This window comes from Nicotiana tabacum, chromosome 14 (genome assembly GCF_000715075.1).
Source record: "Nicotiana tabacum cultivar K326 chromosome 14, ASM71507v2, whole genome shotgun sequence".
Lineage (NCBI taxonomy): Eukaryota > Viridiplantae > Streptophyta > Magnoliopsida > Solanales > Solanaceae > Nicotiana > Nicotiana tabacum.
In genome coordinates, this window is record NC_134093.1 from 74,982,365 (window position 1) to 74,998,669 (window position 16,305).

A 16,305-nucleotide genomic window follows, 5' to 3' on the forward strand; every position below is an offset into this window, starting at 1 on the left:
CCCTAGGGTGATTTTGCGAATCGAATACCAGGTCTACGATCCATTTTACGATCGCAGAAGGATATCGGGGAACCTTTTTGTCAGATTTTTGTATACATTTACAGATACTATAAACAAAACCTTTAGAGTTTTGTGGGCCAATCTTGTTCCAACCTTTGCCTCCCTCATTAAATATTATTCTTTCTGGTTGGTGAAGCTTTAAAGACAAAGAGAATCTATCTTTTTTGTTCATTTTCTTCATTGCATTATAAGAATCAATGGTTCCCATTAACTATTGTATCCTTTCTTTATCCTTAATGTCTACCTAAATATCTTAGTTAGGAATACATGACTTCCTTATTGTTAAGTGAACGGGTATGAATATAAAAGCACATGTCTTTTGAAGTTTATATTTTCTATTTATTCTTTATGCTTTATTAGTTATTTGGTGCTTTCAAACATCTAATAATGCCATTTTACCTTAAACTTTACTTGAAAAAGAGAGTTAAGCTTCGAAAAGAGTAAATAGTATGAATTTGGGGCTTAAATCCCATATAATAAATTCAATCTAGTGATAGAAAGAGTTTAACTTAAAATATATTGAGTGTTCACATTCACACACTTTAACTTTGAGAGAATCTAAGAGTGATATTTATTTAATGAGTCAAGAGACTTTTAATAAAAGTTTAGTTATTATTATTCATAATATCACATCATTAAACTGGTTATACTACATACCCCATTGACATTATCTTCCGATGGAAACCACAACTTTAGTCCCTTTACCTACTCGTTACACAATATAAAATTAGTCTTGTGTTGTAGTATTTAACCCATTAATCTATTTGCTTTTAGGTATAGATTTCAACCTTTTTACTTACTATCATAAAAATATTAGACTTTCAGTAGGGCGTTACATTTAACAAGTAATCCGTTCTTCGTCGTATTCTATGTGGGATTCGACCCAACCTCGTTGGTTCTATATTTAACGATGACTGCTTATTCTATTATAAAGGTATAATTTGGACGTATCACTCATTTTTATTGTTTGGCCGTGACAAGGATGAAATTGAAGAGAAACTACTTAAGTTGCTTTGGAGAAAAGAATGAAAGAATATGTGATTATTTATTTTTTTGGCCATGTCATAACGATTGAGATTCATACTTTTTAATTGTCAATTAAGTATTCAATAGACCCATTAAATAAAGAGTTTAGGTGTTCAATAGCTCGGATACTTAGTTAAGTTGTTTAAATGAAAATCTTTCACAAGTTTAAAGGACCTCTAATGAAAAATAAATAAATCTAATGAGTATCTTTCCTTTCCCTTTTCTTTGACTCCAACTGATCATTTGTTTGTTGTAATAAAAGATAACAATCCCGAGACAAAATACTTAATTAGTTTATTCCGCATTTTGTTGAATTTTTAATTTTAGGATAAGCAACTTACAAATTAAATTTCATATTGAGAGTGGGATAACAATTTTTGAATTAATAATCTCGAAATAAAACTCGAATTACAAAGATGCCCTTCTTCAAAGTTACTTTTTCAATGTCCTTTAAAATAATTCAAGGTTAAAATTAAAAATAAAAATCTATAATTAACCAAACATTATAAAATTTACTAAAGTCCCTTTATTATTTAATTCCTATATTATTGTATCATTTAAAATCCATAGAGGTTTATTTTTGGGTTTATCCTCTTGAGAGCACTCTGAGGTTTGAGCTGAAATGGCGATGGCTGTTCTTCAGTACGGCTGCTCACTTCCCCTCGCACGGGCCTTACGGTCTCGCACTTTTACAGTCGCCTCCAGTAGCGTCAGAGTACCCTCACTCAAGAAGGCTTCTCAAATGGATTCGCACGTCCTCCTTGGCTTGTCGGACGAACAACTTCAGCAAATAGCGCTCGACTTTGGTCAGGTTTGTTCACAGCCCAACAATTTGTAACCAAACTGTTAAATAGTACTCCACTTAATTACTCTGTTTAACGTGCTACAGAAAAGTTTTAGAGGTAAACAGCTGTATCATCTCATCTACAAGAGAAAGGTCAAGGAAATTCAGGAATTTAGTCAGCGTGAGTTTTTTGTTTTAGCCCTTATTTCTTTCTTACTGTTGGAAATAGTTTTCTAGTTTTATTTATTTAAGAGCAAAGTATGAACCCTCAGGGTTGGCCCGGTTGCAAATGACTTGAGCCTTGGGGTTTGCTCCCTTTCAAGGTCTCAAGTTCGAAACTCACTGGGTCCAAACAATTTCTGAGGGCCATCGGACTGGGTAAAACCTGAATTAACCGTGGTGGCGGAAAACTCCTTGCCGAGGGCCTGTGCACCCCGGGATTAGTCGGGCTCAAAGAGACTCGGACACCCGGTGCAAATCAAAAAAAAGAAGAGCAAAGTTTGTTTAATTTTTATGCTTGCTCTTACGTTTTGTAATTACTTAAATTTTGTAGTGCCGTTGGCATTCAGATACGATTTAGAAGAAGCAGGATGGAGGGTTGGAAGGTCCCCAATTCATAAAGCAGTCACCGCAGCTGATGGGACCATCAAGGTGAATTTTCTTGCATGCTTATATTTTGGTTATGCTGTGTGTTAGTGGTTACAGATTTTTTGTTGCCCTAAGTATAGTAGTTTTCCAGTTAATTTCATTTAGAAATAACTTTCTTGTGTGCTTAACTTTGGTTGACTGTTTAGTCTGGTGTTATTTTAATGACTATACAAAAAGATGGCCAGTTGAAGCTGATCCTAGATTGTCGATATACCTATACAAGGCATTTTGGCATGTGGTGACTCCATTTTTTATGTCTGGTGCCTCCATTATACCATGGAGTGCAGGCTTTTTGCAGTATGAAAAGCGCAAAGAGCAAAAAGAGATAGAACTCATGGGATCTTAAGTGAAAATCGAGAATGGGAGTGCACACATCTTAGAAGTAAAGTGCACATTTTTGAAAAATACAAGAAGTACCAAATATATGTTTATAACATCAAGTTGCTAACTTCAGCTTCCAGTATATAATAATGACAACTTTTATAGTAATCCAACAATTCTAATCAGACATCAATAAAATATAATTTCACTAAGACCACAGAAAGATAACTTCAATCACAAAATTAATACTTATATTCGGCTAGTCAATTATTAGAAAATTAAGTTGCAGTATTGAACCTCATGTTTAGTTACTTTAGTAACTGAACTAAGAGAGTAGAAAAAAGAAGCAAAAGAGAAGTCTGCAAGAAGTAGTAAGATTATTTGTGTATGAAAATAACATGAAGCAGACGATGTAGCAGAGAAACAGTCGTAGAAGAAAACGAGGGCAGTGAAAACATTGATATGTATATGGAGAGGAGACCTAGAATCTACATAGCAAGAGGTCCTGTTTTTCCTTTTTCTACATTTATTAAAGTCAGATTCAAAGCATTGACCAGTTTTTGCTCAAGCACTCTATGCCTCATTTTTGAAGCATGCTGTTCTCATAGGCGCATCATTTCACCCATGGGAGAACTCGGTTTGCGTTGCTCTGTCACTTTAGATGACAAAGTGATGTTTTTTAGTAGCATTGACTTTTCAACCTCTTTTTTTTTCTTCAACAGGTTGACTTTTTGCCGATGGAGTTCATATTCTTGTGAATCCTTCCTGTCATGAACCATTTAATGTTAGACCTCTTTTGACCCAAATATCCCACTAGCCCCAGAACAACTGTAATATGGCTTCACCTCATCATGCATGGATGAAGTATCAACCAAATTATGATTTCGAATAACTACTTGGATTGAGAGGAGCTGTAAAGTATGATTTTAGTAGCTGTACTGACTATATGGTGGTAGGAGCTTTCCATGTCTTTAGAAGTTAAAACTAATGCCTGTATGTTGGTGTTTTGAAGGCAACTATAGGTATATCAAGCTGCTAAGATACACTATGAAAATTTTGGAGAGGGTGGTGGAGATGAGGATGGGGAGGATTGTTTATTTCCGAGAACCAGTTCGGCTTCATGTCGGGACGATCGACTACCGAAGTCATTCATCTTATAAGGAGATTGGTGGAGCACTATAGGATGAGGAAGAGAGACTTGCATGTACTGTTCATTGATTTGGAGAAAGCATACGACAAAGTTCCAAGGAAAGTTTTATAGAGGTGCCTGGAGGCTAGAGGTGTTCCTGTAGCATACACTGCGGCGATTAAGAACATGTATGATGGTGCTAAAATACGGGTAAGGACAGTGGGAGGAGACTCGAGACACTTTCCAATCATGATGAGATTGCATCGGGGATCGACTCTTAGCTCGTTCTTATTCGCGATGTATTGACGTGACACATTCATGGGGAGGTGCCTTGGTGCATGTTATTTACAGATGACATAGTGTTGATTGATGAGACGCAAGACGGAGTTAACGCTAAGCTGGAGGTCTGGAGACAGATCCTGGAGTCCAAAGGCTTCAAGTTTAGCAGGACTAAAACTGAATACATGGAGTGCAAGTTTAGTGATGTAACTTAGGAAGATGAAGTGGAAGTGAGGTATTATACACAAGTCATCCCCAAGAGAAGAAGTTTCAAGTACCTAGGGTCAGTAATCCAAGGTAATGGGGAGATTGATGATGATGTCACACACCGTACTGGAGTGGGGTGGAAGAAATTGAGGCTTGCATCCGGTGTCTTATGTGGTAAGAACGTGCCACTAAGACTTAAAGGTAAGTTCTACAGAGTGGTGGTTAGACCGACTATGGTGTATGAGGCGGAGTGTTGGCCAGTCAAGATCTCTCATGTACAGAAAATGAAACTAACGAAAATGAGGACATTGAGATGGATGTGTGGGCATATTAGGAGGGATATGTCAGGAATGAAGATATTCGGGAAAAGGTGGGGGTGACCCTCGTGGAGGATAAGATGTGAGAATTAAGTTTGAGATGGTTCGAACATGTAACGAGGAGATGCACCACCGCCCTAGTGAGGAGGTGTGAGAGATTGAATATGGTGGGTCTAAGGAGAGGGAGAGGAGGCCGAAGAAGTTTTAAGGAGAGGTGATTAGTAGGCAGGACATGGTGTATCTTCACTGAGGATATGACCCTTGATAGGAAGTTGTGTAGGTCAAGAATTAGGGTAAAAAGTTAGTTGGTAGTAGAGCTTACTTCCTGTCCTTACCGACAGTTTTAGTATTACTCTTATTTTATCTTATTCTTGGATGTTTATCACTATCCGTTGTTGCTTCTGGCTCGGTTTTATTACTATCTCGCTGCTGTTACTTTTTTTCATGACCTTCTCATTACTATTTTTCTTTTGCTTTAATGCTGCGACTATGTTGACCTGAGCCGAGGGTCTATCGGAAACAACCTTTCTACCTGCACAAGGTAGGAGTAAGGTCTGCGTACACACTACCCTGCTCAGACCCCACTTGTGGATTACACTAGCTTTGTTGTTGTTGTATAAAAGTGATTGTGATTTTTGTGGGATTGAATGTTGACTTGGGGGTTTGTGGTGGTATCATACACTCATAGAACTTGCTTATTTTTGAATGATGGACAATTGTTATTATAAGTATGAGATCCCAAGTGGTGTCATTAGCACAAGGGTTACCCTCCAGAAGAGACATCTCGAAGATTTATTCTGGTGCTAAGGAGCTATAAGAACTGTAGTTAACCCAAGATACTAGCTAAACCTGTCTAAACCAGAAGGTGCAAAATTTTTCAGAAGTAGAAACAAACCAGCTTGGTGAAAAAGAAGAAGAAAAGAAACAAACCAGCTCAAAATCTATAGTGTCGGTTGGAGAAGGTGTAGAATGACATTAGCACTATTGAAACAAGATCCTAGTGCCAACAAATAGCTTGATGCAACTACGACATACATTGCTTATGTGCTACATAGTGCTTTCACACCTCACTATGATAGCCAAGGCCCCAAAGGCCAAAATTAGTACGGATAAAGCAAAATTTGTCCCATCTTATGGAGAGAGCCAATCCCGGGGGAACACATACCACCAAGGATCATGAGGATGCTTGGTTTTGTTGCACAATGAATGTGTCTTTATGTGGGCTTTCTTCCAAACAATACTATGAACCTCCCTTGATTGATGGATATTTTATCTCACTGACACGTGCTGCATGTGGTCCACTAATCACTCAGTTATGGTCCCATGACATGAGCATTTCTGATCCTAATGCTTTAATAAGTTCATTCTCTTGCAACCATGTTACATGCAAACCTTATTCTAAATTTTGCAATGTCTATGGAATTGGCATATTTGCTCGTTAGTTGAAGGTGTAGCTCTTCTCTTTGTTGCTGGACACAATAGAAAGTCCCTTGCCCTATCATTTACACTAAACTGTATTTTCACTTGGATTTACCTAAATGTTCCTCAATCATCATATGGAAAACCCTTTTAACTTTATTATGCTTCCAATCCATCTAAATGGGTTCCACGATTATAAATAGGCTAAAAGCATTATCAAGCCTTTATCGCATGTCAGGAAAGTGCGAATGCAAATTAAAGAGGAATTATTACCATCGTAAAGGCTGAATCTTTTTCCGTACTGGTGCCATTTTTCGCGCAATTCCAATAATTGGGTGTGTTAGAAATTATTGACAAAAATTGCTCTCGAGTTTAAACCTCGATCAATAACTCGTAGAGAGATGTAGTATTTAATTAAAACATTTATACTGAAATGTAGACTTTCTTTTAGTGTTGCACATGTAAAATGAAGCGTTGTTGGACTGTTTGGCGACTTTGCCATTTGAGAAGAGGAAAGACCATTTTTTGCATGGATCGTCTAGGGGGACTAGAGAAGAAAAGGGAAAACATTCTTCCTTGAACGCATTAATTTGGTCTGTTTCTACCTCTGAAACTTGAGTTGATACAGATGAAATCGGATAACCAAATTATACATGTCACATGTGTTGGTGTTTTGAATTTTCGAAAACTTCTTTCCCTTCCCTCAATTAAAGAAATAAAGATGTTAAGTAAGTACAACAACAACAACATACCCAGTGTAGTCCCACAAGTGGGGTCTGGGAGGGTAGAGTGTACGCAGACCTTACCTCTGCCTTTAAGAAGACAGAGAGGCTGTTTCTGGTAGACCCGCGTCTCAGGAAAGATAAAGGGAAGGGCAATAACAAGCAAACCAATCTGACAACCGAAGCGAAAATACAAAACTAACACCAGGTAATGCAATCAGAAAACCGAAACAAAGACAACAAGTAATAACAGAAGTCTAGGAATACGAAAATACACGAAAGACACTAAGTGATGTATCAAAGCTACTGATACAAACAAGGACAACGCTCGACTACCTAATCCTTTACTGTTATTCTCAACCTCCACACCTTCCTATCCATGACCATGTCCTCAATAAGCTGGAACAAAGCCATATCTTACCTAATGACCTCTCCCCAATACTTCTTCGGCTTGCCTCTACCTCTCCGTTGGCCCATTGGCCCTCCAATGCCAGCCTCTCACACCTCTTCACCGGTGCATCTGTGCATCTCCTCTTCACAATAAGACTCAATTAGAAGTGTTCGAGCAGTCTCAATGAGGTGTCAATTCTTTCTCTCTGTTACCCCATTCTGCTGGGGGTATACGGACAAGTCTTGTCCGATGAATAATTCCTTGAGAAGTCAAAAACTGCTGAAATTGAGATGATGACTATTCTAAGGCATTATTACTACGAAAGATACGAATAGAAACGCTAAACTGGTTTTTTATTTCTGCACAAAAACTCTGGAATATAAAAAACAACTCAGAACCATTTTTCATTAAGAAAATCCAAGTATATCTTGAGTAATCGTCAATGAAACTAACAAAATAACGAAATCCTAAGGTTGAACTGACTCTACTAGGACCCCATATATCATAATGAACTAAAGAAAAAACAGACTCTGTATGACTCTCAACAGTACGCGAAAAAGTGGCTCGGGTATGTTTCCCAAGTTGACACGACTCACAATCTAGACAAACCAGATAAACTAGGCACCGTCTTTTGAAGCTTGGATAAACTTGGATGTCCTCAACGTCTGTGAATTAGGTCTGGAGAATCTGTAACTGGACATGCTGTGGAAGGATTGAGTGAGTCAAGGTAGTAAAGGCCTTGTGATTCACGCTCTGTGCCAATCATCTGTCCCGTACTGCGGTCCTGCATAACAAAAGAGTCATCAATAAAGTATATACCGCAATGGAGGGCACGAGTCAACCGACTAACCGATACAAGATTAAAAGGACAACCAGAGATATGAAGAACAAAATCTAAAGTGACTGAGGATAAGGGATTAGCTTGTCCAACTCTTTTTGCTTTTGTTTGGACTTTATTGGCTAAAGTAACACTGGGAAGAGACTGTGAATAAACAATATTTGACAAAAGTGACTTATTACCAAAAATATGATCAGAGGCGCCTGAGTCCATGATCCACGGTCCAAGAGTAGTAGACTGGGAAATAGAGTAAAGGAATTACCAGCGACAGAAGTATCAGTCCGAGCAACTGAGGCTACTTGTGGAGGTGTCTGGTTACTTGCTCGTTACTGAAGGAACTCATTATATTCCCCTTCAAATAAAGAAAACCTCTGGTTACCTGCAGTCTCTGTTTTAGCAACATGAGCATTTTTAGATGGTCAACCATGCAAAGAGTAACACACCTCACGGGTCTCACGAGTGTGTCCAAGCCTATTACTGTATTACAATAAGAACACTTGGGTCGAGACCTTCCAAAACAAAATCCGCCTCGTCTATTCTCCATAGTCTGAGATACCCGATTTTCCATTGTCTGGGATGCGAGAACAGATGAGTCAACCGTCTGTGATGAGATCACTATGTAACTAGGTGCTGCAACAAGGCGAAATAATCGAGAGAATAGTTCATCAACTGTAGGGACAGTCGGACTAGCCAAAATCTGGTCACGCACTGAATCAAGGTCATTAGGAAGTCCAGCGAGTGTAAGAACTAGAAACATCTTTTGTCGTTGATCTTGTTGATTTTCAACACTAGCAGAAACTGTCATCAACTTCTCAAATTCGTCTATGACTGCCTGTACTTGTCCCAAGGAAGTCGACATATTCAATTCCTGTTTCTTCAAATTTGTCATCCGCAATATCACATCATAGAAACGAGATATGCCATTAGTGTATAAAGTACGTGCCTTTTCCCAAACTAAATGACATGCCTAGAATGGACGAAACAAAGGCATCAACTTGGAATCAATATATCGCCACAAGATACTACATAACTGAGCATCGATCTTTTTCCACTGTGCTTTGGTCTTTTCATCTCCCTCACTAGCCTTTTTGGTTAAGCGATCTTGAACACCTTGAGCTTTACACCACAACTTCACAGACGAAGCCCAAGATAAATAATTTGAACTTCCAAGTAGGGGTTCAAAAGTAATCATAAAGGCTGAATTTCCAATTCCATTGTTTTTGGAACCAAATGCATCAAGTCCGAGAGACATGGTTGGATCAAATAAGTACGAAGTCACAAAAATTGGTGGCGAAGTTGGTCCAAAATTGTGTTGGGTCACAAAACAGTTGAGAAGCAACAGAAAAAATACACTGTAGCCGCCTGAAATGGAACTTTCATGCTGGAGCAATCCAGGATGAACGCTTTTTTCATTCGCTATGCGCTGACTGGATGCCTGACTGGTTGCGTACTCGCGTGATCAATTGATGGACGAGGGAATTGCGTGAATGATGAGACCGGCCTAACCTAAAGTCAAGGCTCTTCCCTCTCTTGATGGCGAATCTTGATTCGGAAACTGGAACAGTCGCGGGAATCTGCAAATAGTCGCCAAAAATAAAAAAGTTGTCGGAATATGATGAAACATAAATGGGTAGAGTCGGAAATGCCTAGCGAACAAGCTGTCTCAAAGAAGGTCGGCCAAAAAATAGCAGGAAGGGGTCCCATGCGCCTGTGCGTGGACCAGATCTCGCAGGAAATTTTTTGCTCCGATAGGTGCGTGAGAGCTCTGCTGCCGGAGATATTTGTTAGGGTTTGGTCGCCGGGGGTTGAGGGACCTTGTGGTGGTGTTGGTTTTTGCAGAACACCGACGGAAATTAGTTTGACATAAATCTGCCCTAGAATCGCCGGAAATTGACGCACGATGACTGTCTGACTTTCCCGGATATGTCTCACTCATGCTCTGATACCATGTGAGAAATAATACATGGGAAAATGTTCTATTGATTTATGAACAATGATACAATGAGCCCTATATATATAATATATGTTCTACTCCTACTACATATGGGAATAGGATTATTTAGATATAACTATTTAACACCTATGAAGATTGGAGGCTTAGGATTAACGGACCTAAAGGTTTTAACAAAGCCCAACAATTTGGGAGCTTGGCATTGAGGATGGGGGAAGGTCACAACAAATAAATACGGGACTAGATGAGAATTAAAGCAAGTTGAAGGGAAGATGAGAATTAAGAATCCTGAAGCAGATAATGAGGTCGAATACAAAACAGAAAAGGAAAACAAACAAAAGATTTTCACTTGAAGTTGAAAAGAGTATTTGAAGTTGTAGTTGGAAAAGGGGTATCTGGAAGTTCAAGCTGTGTTTGGAGACATGAATATCACTTGAAAAAATGTTGAAATTTTTGATTGAAAACCATTGTTTCATTTGAAATACCCTCAAACCAGTTTTTCAACTTTAAATTCTCTATTTCGAGTTAAAGTTGAAAAAACGGACCAAATTACAAGACAAACATTGATTTGCAAATAATATTTCAAGCTAAAGTTGAAATAATGAAATAATTAAATTTCTAGCTGAACTTTTTAGGACATAACTGGTTCTCTCTTTCTCTCTCTCTCTCTCTTTTTTTTTTTCTTTTTTTCTGGTGCGTGTGTGTGGCATAACTGGAAGCTAGGATTGTGTTAACACGGAAGGATGTTGTGTCCATATCCAGCTACTGAAGGAGAGCAAATTGGAAGTGACTTTTAAAGAATGAGTTAGATAATGGACCTCCAGCATATGCTATATAGCAAGTTGTGTTATGCCCTGAGACAGCTTTTTATTTTGTATGTCTTGGTGTTTTTATTTAAATCTTCCCTAAGATTGTACTTTTTAGTTATAATTTTTTTGGTCTGAAAAAGAAAAAAGAAAAAAAGTTATAATTATTTTTGGGAGGTTGAATTCTTTTGTGTAGTACATATCTCTTTCTTCTGTCATCCTTTCCCTCTTTAACTATCTTAGAATTCCTGATATTTATCTTCAGTTGTTAATAAAGCTCGAGGACAACCGATTGGTCGAGACTGTTGGAATTCCAGTTAAAGACAATGATGGTTCATCTCGCTTGACAGCATGTGTTTCATCTCAGGTAACTTATTGTCATCATTGATTAAATATATGCTCTCAGAATTAGCTACTAAAATTTTATGTGGCTTTTAATCTTTATTCTGCCACTGTGGTCATTCATTTCTTTGCTAATCAGGTGGGCTGCCCATTGCGCTGTTCGTTCTGTGCCACTGGCAAAGGAGGATTCTCAAGGAACCTTAAGAGCCATGAAATTGTTGATCAGGTTTTCTTTGCATCTCTGCCCTTAATATATACCCGCGTCTTCATAATTGCTTTCTTGTAGCTATAAAAGCTATATCGTGGGATTTTCAATAGATTTTCTATCCATCATTTTGGATAGAAAATGGATGGCCTGTTAAGATACCATAGCTGCTAAAAGCTGTTACCTTTATCAGTCATGGTTTTGAACTTTAACTTGATCAGTCAAGAGGATTCTGTGGGCACACGTATTGATTTTCGTTTTCTAGTTGATGCCAAATTCAAGAACATGGTATGTCTGGCACAAACTTATGGAGATTATTTTGATTTATAATTAACTGCTGCAGGTCTTGGCAATAGAAGAGCTATTCAAGCAGAGAGTGACAAACGTTGTGTTTATGGGTATGGGGGAGCCAATGTTGAACATGAAAGAAGTCCTTGAAGCACATCGTTGCCTGAATAAGGTCTTGTAACATCCTTGATATGACTTTTTTTGTTCATTTGAGTTACTCCCTCGAGTCTGACATGTTGATTGAACTTTAAATGTTTTCTGGTACAACGTATTTCCTGTCCATAAGTGTGTATTTTATATGTTTCTCTTGGTATAAAAGGCTCCCAAGATTCTGTTGCCTTCAAGCTTCTGAGGTTAAGTGGTGTGTCGATTGCTTAAACATGCATTTCATTGCATAATTGGGCTGCTGCTTGAATAGCTTTCTATGAATATTCACCTTGAAAAATGTGGGCACTTGGTTCTTACTCCTTTTCAGAGGGTATGAAATATGCAAGTGACTCAGAGATCTATTATGTCTTGCTAGAGAAATATTTTCCTTCAAATGTAAATCAAACTTGATGAAGTAATATAAAAGCACTGGACAATAAGTGCCAAGAGCTGACACAAGCGTGGTAGGATCATTCTTCCATATAGTTGACCTTTAAGTTTTGTAGAAAAGCAGCAAAATTGCTCCATGTTATTTCATATGGTATAGTATGAAATTTGAATTCTTTCTTTTCTTATAAGGATATTTTGATTGGGCAAAGGATGATTACGATTTCAACTGTTGGAGTTCCAAACACCATAAAGAAGCTCGCATCTTACAAACTTCAGTCAACATTGGCTCTTAGGTAGTAGTTACTAGCCACCTCCTCAACCCCCCCCCCCCCCCCAACACACACACACACACAAAAACACCACACACACTAACAACTCAAATGAAGCACAACAAAAGGGAAGAAAAAGAATCTTAAAATGACAGCTGAGAAATGCATGTCTGGTAGCAGATACTTCTGGCTTTTCATTATTAACTGCTAGTTGTGTCCATGAGATTCAGAATATTTTGCACTGCTATGGTAGTGGTGTGGGACTTTGGGTGCTTATTTCCTTCTTGCAATATGTTGTAAAGATTATTCTGAGCCCTTTTTATAAATAAAAAAAAGGATTAGTCTGAGCCCTTTACAGCATATAGATTTTCTTGTGCCCCTTCGCATAATGTCCTTGCCTCCTGATATGTGGCTTTTATACTACTTTGGGGATTGTTCTAGCCCATATGCAGGCTAAACTTAAACATTGAATAAAAGCATAAGAATGATGTTTGCTACCAAATCTCTAATGACGACTTTAGATTAAGAAACCATGAAGCTAACACATTTCAGTAGCAAGAAAGTTGATACCCCACTTAATTTCAGAGAAGTGTGGCCAACAGATCTGGACAAGATGTAGCAGAAGAAGCAAGTGTACTGAGATTGTGGCCTAAATCATTTTTTTTTTCTTGCCATTGAATAGAAAACCGGATTTGCAAAAGTTGAAGAGTGGTTTTCTGCAAACTCTAGGCAAGGAATTTAGAACGGACAGTTCAGATATTGGTGGAACTTTATATATTTCATGATGTGATTAGTTTCATTTTTTCACTGGGACTTTACAACAAGTTTTCTCGAGGACTCTTATATTGGCCTACATAGAGCTGTGAAGATGCTGCATATTAACGGAGACATTCTTTTGTTCCCTGCTGATTTATCCTTAGCTATCTAGAATTTCTGATCTCTACTTTGTTTCACCGCTGTACATCAGCTTACATGCTCCAAATCAGAATCTTCGGGAAAAGATTGTACCAAGTGCAAAGTCCTACCCTTTGAATGCAATTATGAAGGATTGCAGGGATTACTTCCTGGAAACTAGAAGACGGGTTTCCTTTGAATATACACTTTTAGGTATTCAGTGAATTCTTTTCTTTTTTTCCCCCTTTGTGGTGGACTGTCTAGAGAACATGTGCTAAGTATGTGACTTCCAATTTTCGCTTTTTGGCAGCCGGAGTGAATGATTCGGTCGAGCATGCAATTGAACTGGCAGAATTGCTTCATGAATGGGGTCGTGGTCATCATGTGAACTTAATACCATTTAATCCAATAGAGGGCTCGGAGTATAAGCGTCCATCCAAAAGATCAGTATGCTTCGTCCAATCTCTACAACCTTAGCTGATGGATTTCCCCATTTATCTTCCTTCCGAACACTTCATCTGAGTTTATGTTGCATTGATGCATTCACGTTGAATTTTTTGGCGCAGGTTCTTGCTTTTGTCTCTGCTCTTGAATCTCGTAAAGTAACTGCTAGTGTACGTCAAACAAGGGGACTTGATGCAAGTGCTGCTTGTGGACAGTTGAGAAATGAGTTTCAGAAGAGTCCTTTGCTTACTGGAAATGCAATTCAGGAATCTCATTCTGTAGTTGCACTTGCATCTTGATATCATATAAGTTTTGCAAGCTTGAAGCTACTCCATTTGTTCTGTGCTAAACCATATCAGCAGTGCTCGACAGCTTCTCAAGAACAGGACTTGTTTGGTACAAGCTGCTGCGTTAAGATGAAAGGAACCGTCGCTCTTGATAGAGAGTGGTTAATGAAGGTGGTCACATGGCAGCAGTTCTTGATGTTGGTGAAATTATAGGAATTGTATTTGTAGGTGGATGACCGAACAATTTGTTGAGCTTGTGCGCATGGATGTGATCCTCAGCCTCGAGTGCTCCTCCGTGGTTCAGCAATGCAAATACTCAAATATTTAAGAGATTAAAAAAAGTAGTTTTGGATATGATAAAAAAGATGCTCTACTAGTAGTTGAGGAAAACTGTTGTTTCTTATACAAGAAGTTGATGCATGATGTACTCAGGTGCCAAATTATGTGCTTGTACACGATATTTTGTTGTAAATATCTATGGCTTATACTTGAATCAACCTAAGTAGGAGTTATCACTCACACTTGGATATGCATGACCCCGTTGAGTTTGATCACCTTTAAAATTCGACAAATACGTAAAATCGTTTGCTACTAAATAATAACACATGCAGTCAAACAATTAAAAGGGAAAAGGGGTCAAATTATTAGAACCTTGCCAACAATGAAATTAGCTGAAATGAACAAAAGATCTTTATAAAAGAATAAAATAAAAACAGTTGAAATGATCAGAAGAGAATAGATGAAGAGAAAATTTGAGAACTGTTACTACATAGCATAATGAGCCATTATAAAGGAAAATATCTAGCCAACTGGTAACTAAACTTCTCTAACAGAATCATCAACAAACTAACTCTCTAACTAATCAAATCAGTGTGGCCAGCTCACATTGCAAGCTGTCACTTAACATTTCGGCCACAACTATAATGATGTCACGATTCAAAATCCCACCAGTGACCGTAATGGCACCAAACACGTCGGCTAGGAGGCAAACCAAATCACGCAACAACTGAATAAACAACAGAAATGAAGTAATATATCAAGTCTAACTGAGTTCTAGAGCATAAATAAGTATAAAACCAACACCAATATGTGAAAATAGTAGTACAACCTTTAAGAATGTCAGAATACAACAATCTGAAATAAGACAACACTGTGTGAAGTAATTAACAGTCTTGAACCTGAAAAGAATTCGAGGCCTGCGGATGAATGAACTGCACTACCTCAAGTCTCCTTAGTACAACAATGATCTACTCCTCAGATCTGCTAGTACCAATATCTGGAACTGCACAAAAATGTGCAGAAGTATAGTATTAGTATAACGGACCCAATGTACTCTGTATGTATCAAGACTAACCTCGCCAAAATAGTGGAATATTGATCAACTGATACTTACTATCTTAACCTGAACAGTCCATAAACAAATACAATACAAGAATCTAGCAGAAACAATAACCTGAACAGTCCATAAACAAATACAATACAAGAATCTAGCAGAAACAACATATAAGATGATTAGGTACAATTAACAGAGACAATAGCATGCTTTCAGGTAAAAATGATCAAAAGCTCATATTAGTACACCAAATAAGCATATAAATATGATATGCATGCAGCGCATTATTATAAATGCCATGAATATGAGTCTAAAATGTCTGTGCATAATTAACCCTCGATGTCATCAACCGACACTCTCCAAGTGTGCAACAAACCTGCGCACACAAGGCCCAAGGTACAATAGGTGCTCATCTGACTCCGGAGAGACAGATCCAAATCCATGCGCTGCATGGAAAACTCACGTGCTAATAAAAATAAAACTTGCACGAACAACTCACGTGTCACAATACTCATCTTACACGGACAACTCACGTGCCTTAACCTCAATCCATTTGAGAGTTTTCATATACAATGTGTGTGCATATGCGCCATAAATAAAAGAAATGATGCATATGGACGTAAGAAATTTAACATGCAAAGACATGCTTACGTGAACAGTGTACAACTAGAACAAGTACGACATGATATCACAAATAGCCATTTATTGCCAATAAGGTCCAAAAGCCTAAAGCATGGTTTCTAGCCTAATTAGGAGAGCTCACGTAATTACACAAGAATAACAACAAGTCATAAGTAGCATATGATAT

At 38.1% G+C, this 16,305-nt stretch overlaps 1 protein-coding gene across 2 annotated transcripts; it reads left to right on the top strand.

Moving 5' to 3' along the window:
* The first annotated feature begins 1,608 nt into the window (after positions 1 to 1,608).
* On the top strand, positions 1,609 to 14,680 carry LOC107814127 (uncharacterized). Of its 2 annotated transcripts, none has more exons than XM_075229666.1 (10): positions 1,609 to 1,897; positions 1,976 to 2,051; positions 2,424 to 2,521; positions 11,164 to 11,265; positions 11,380 to 11,466; positions 11,789 to 11,905; positions 12,460 to 12,563; positions 13,507 to 13,646; positions 13,744 to 13,880; positions 14,000 to 14,680. In XM_075229666.1, the coding sequence occupies exons 1-10, from the start codon at positions 1,709 to 1,711 to the stop codon at positions 14,174 to 14,176; spliced, it is 1,227 nt and encodes a 408-aa protein (XP_075085767.1). In that variant the 5' UTR covers positions 1,609 to 1,708; the 3' UTR covers positions 14,177 to 14,680. The 2 variants fall into 2 exon arrangements, with proteins under 2 accessions (XP_075085767.1, XP_075085768.1); XM_075229667.1 differs by having other exon boundaries at positions 11,176 to 11,265.
* Positions 14,681 to 16,305: the final 1,625 nt, after the last annotated feature.

What these genes read in the sequence shown, in the direction of transcription:
- LOC107814127 (XM_075229666.1), top strand. Translation starts at nt 1,709, where the DNA reads ATGGCGATGGCTGTTCTTCAGTACGGCTGCTCACTTCCCCTCGCACGG. An exon ending in AATTCAGGAATTTAGTCAGC is followed by an intron (nt 2,052 to 2,423) that starts GTGAGTTTTTTG and finishes TAAATTTTGTAG; the next exon opens with TGCCGTTGGCATTCAGATAC. An exon ending in CAGCTGATGGGACCATCAAG is followed by an intron (nt 2,522 to 11,163) that starts GTGAATTTTCTT and finishes ATTTATCTTCAG; the next exon opens with TTGTTAATAAAGCTCGAGGA.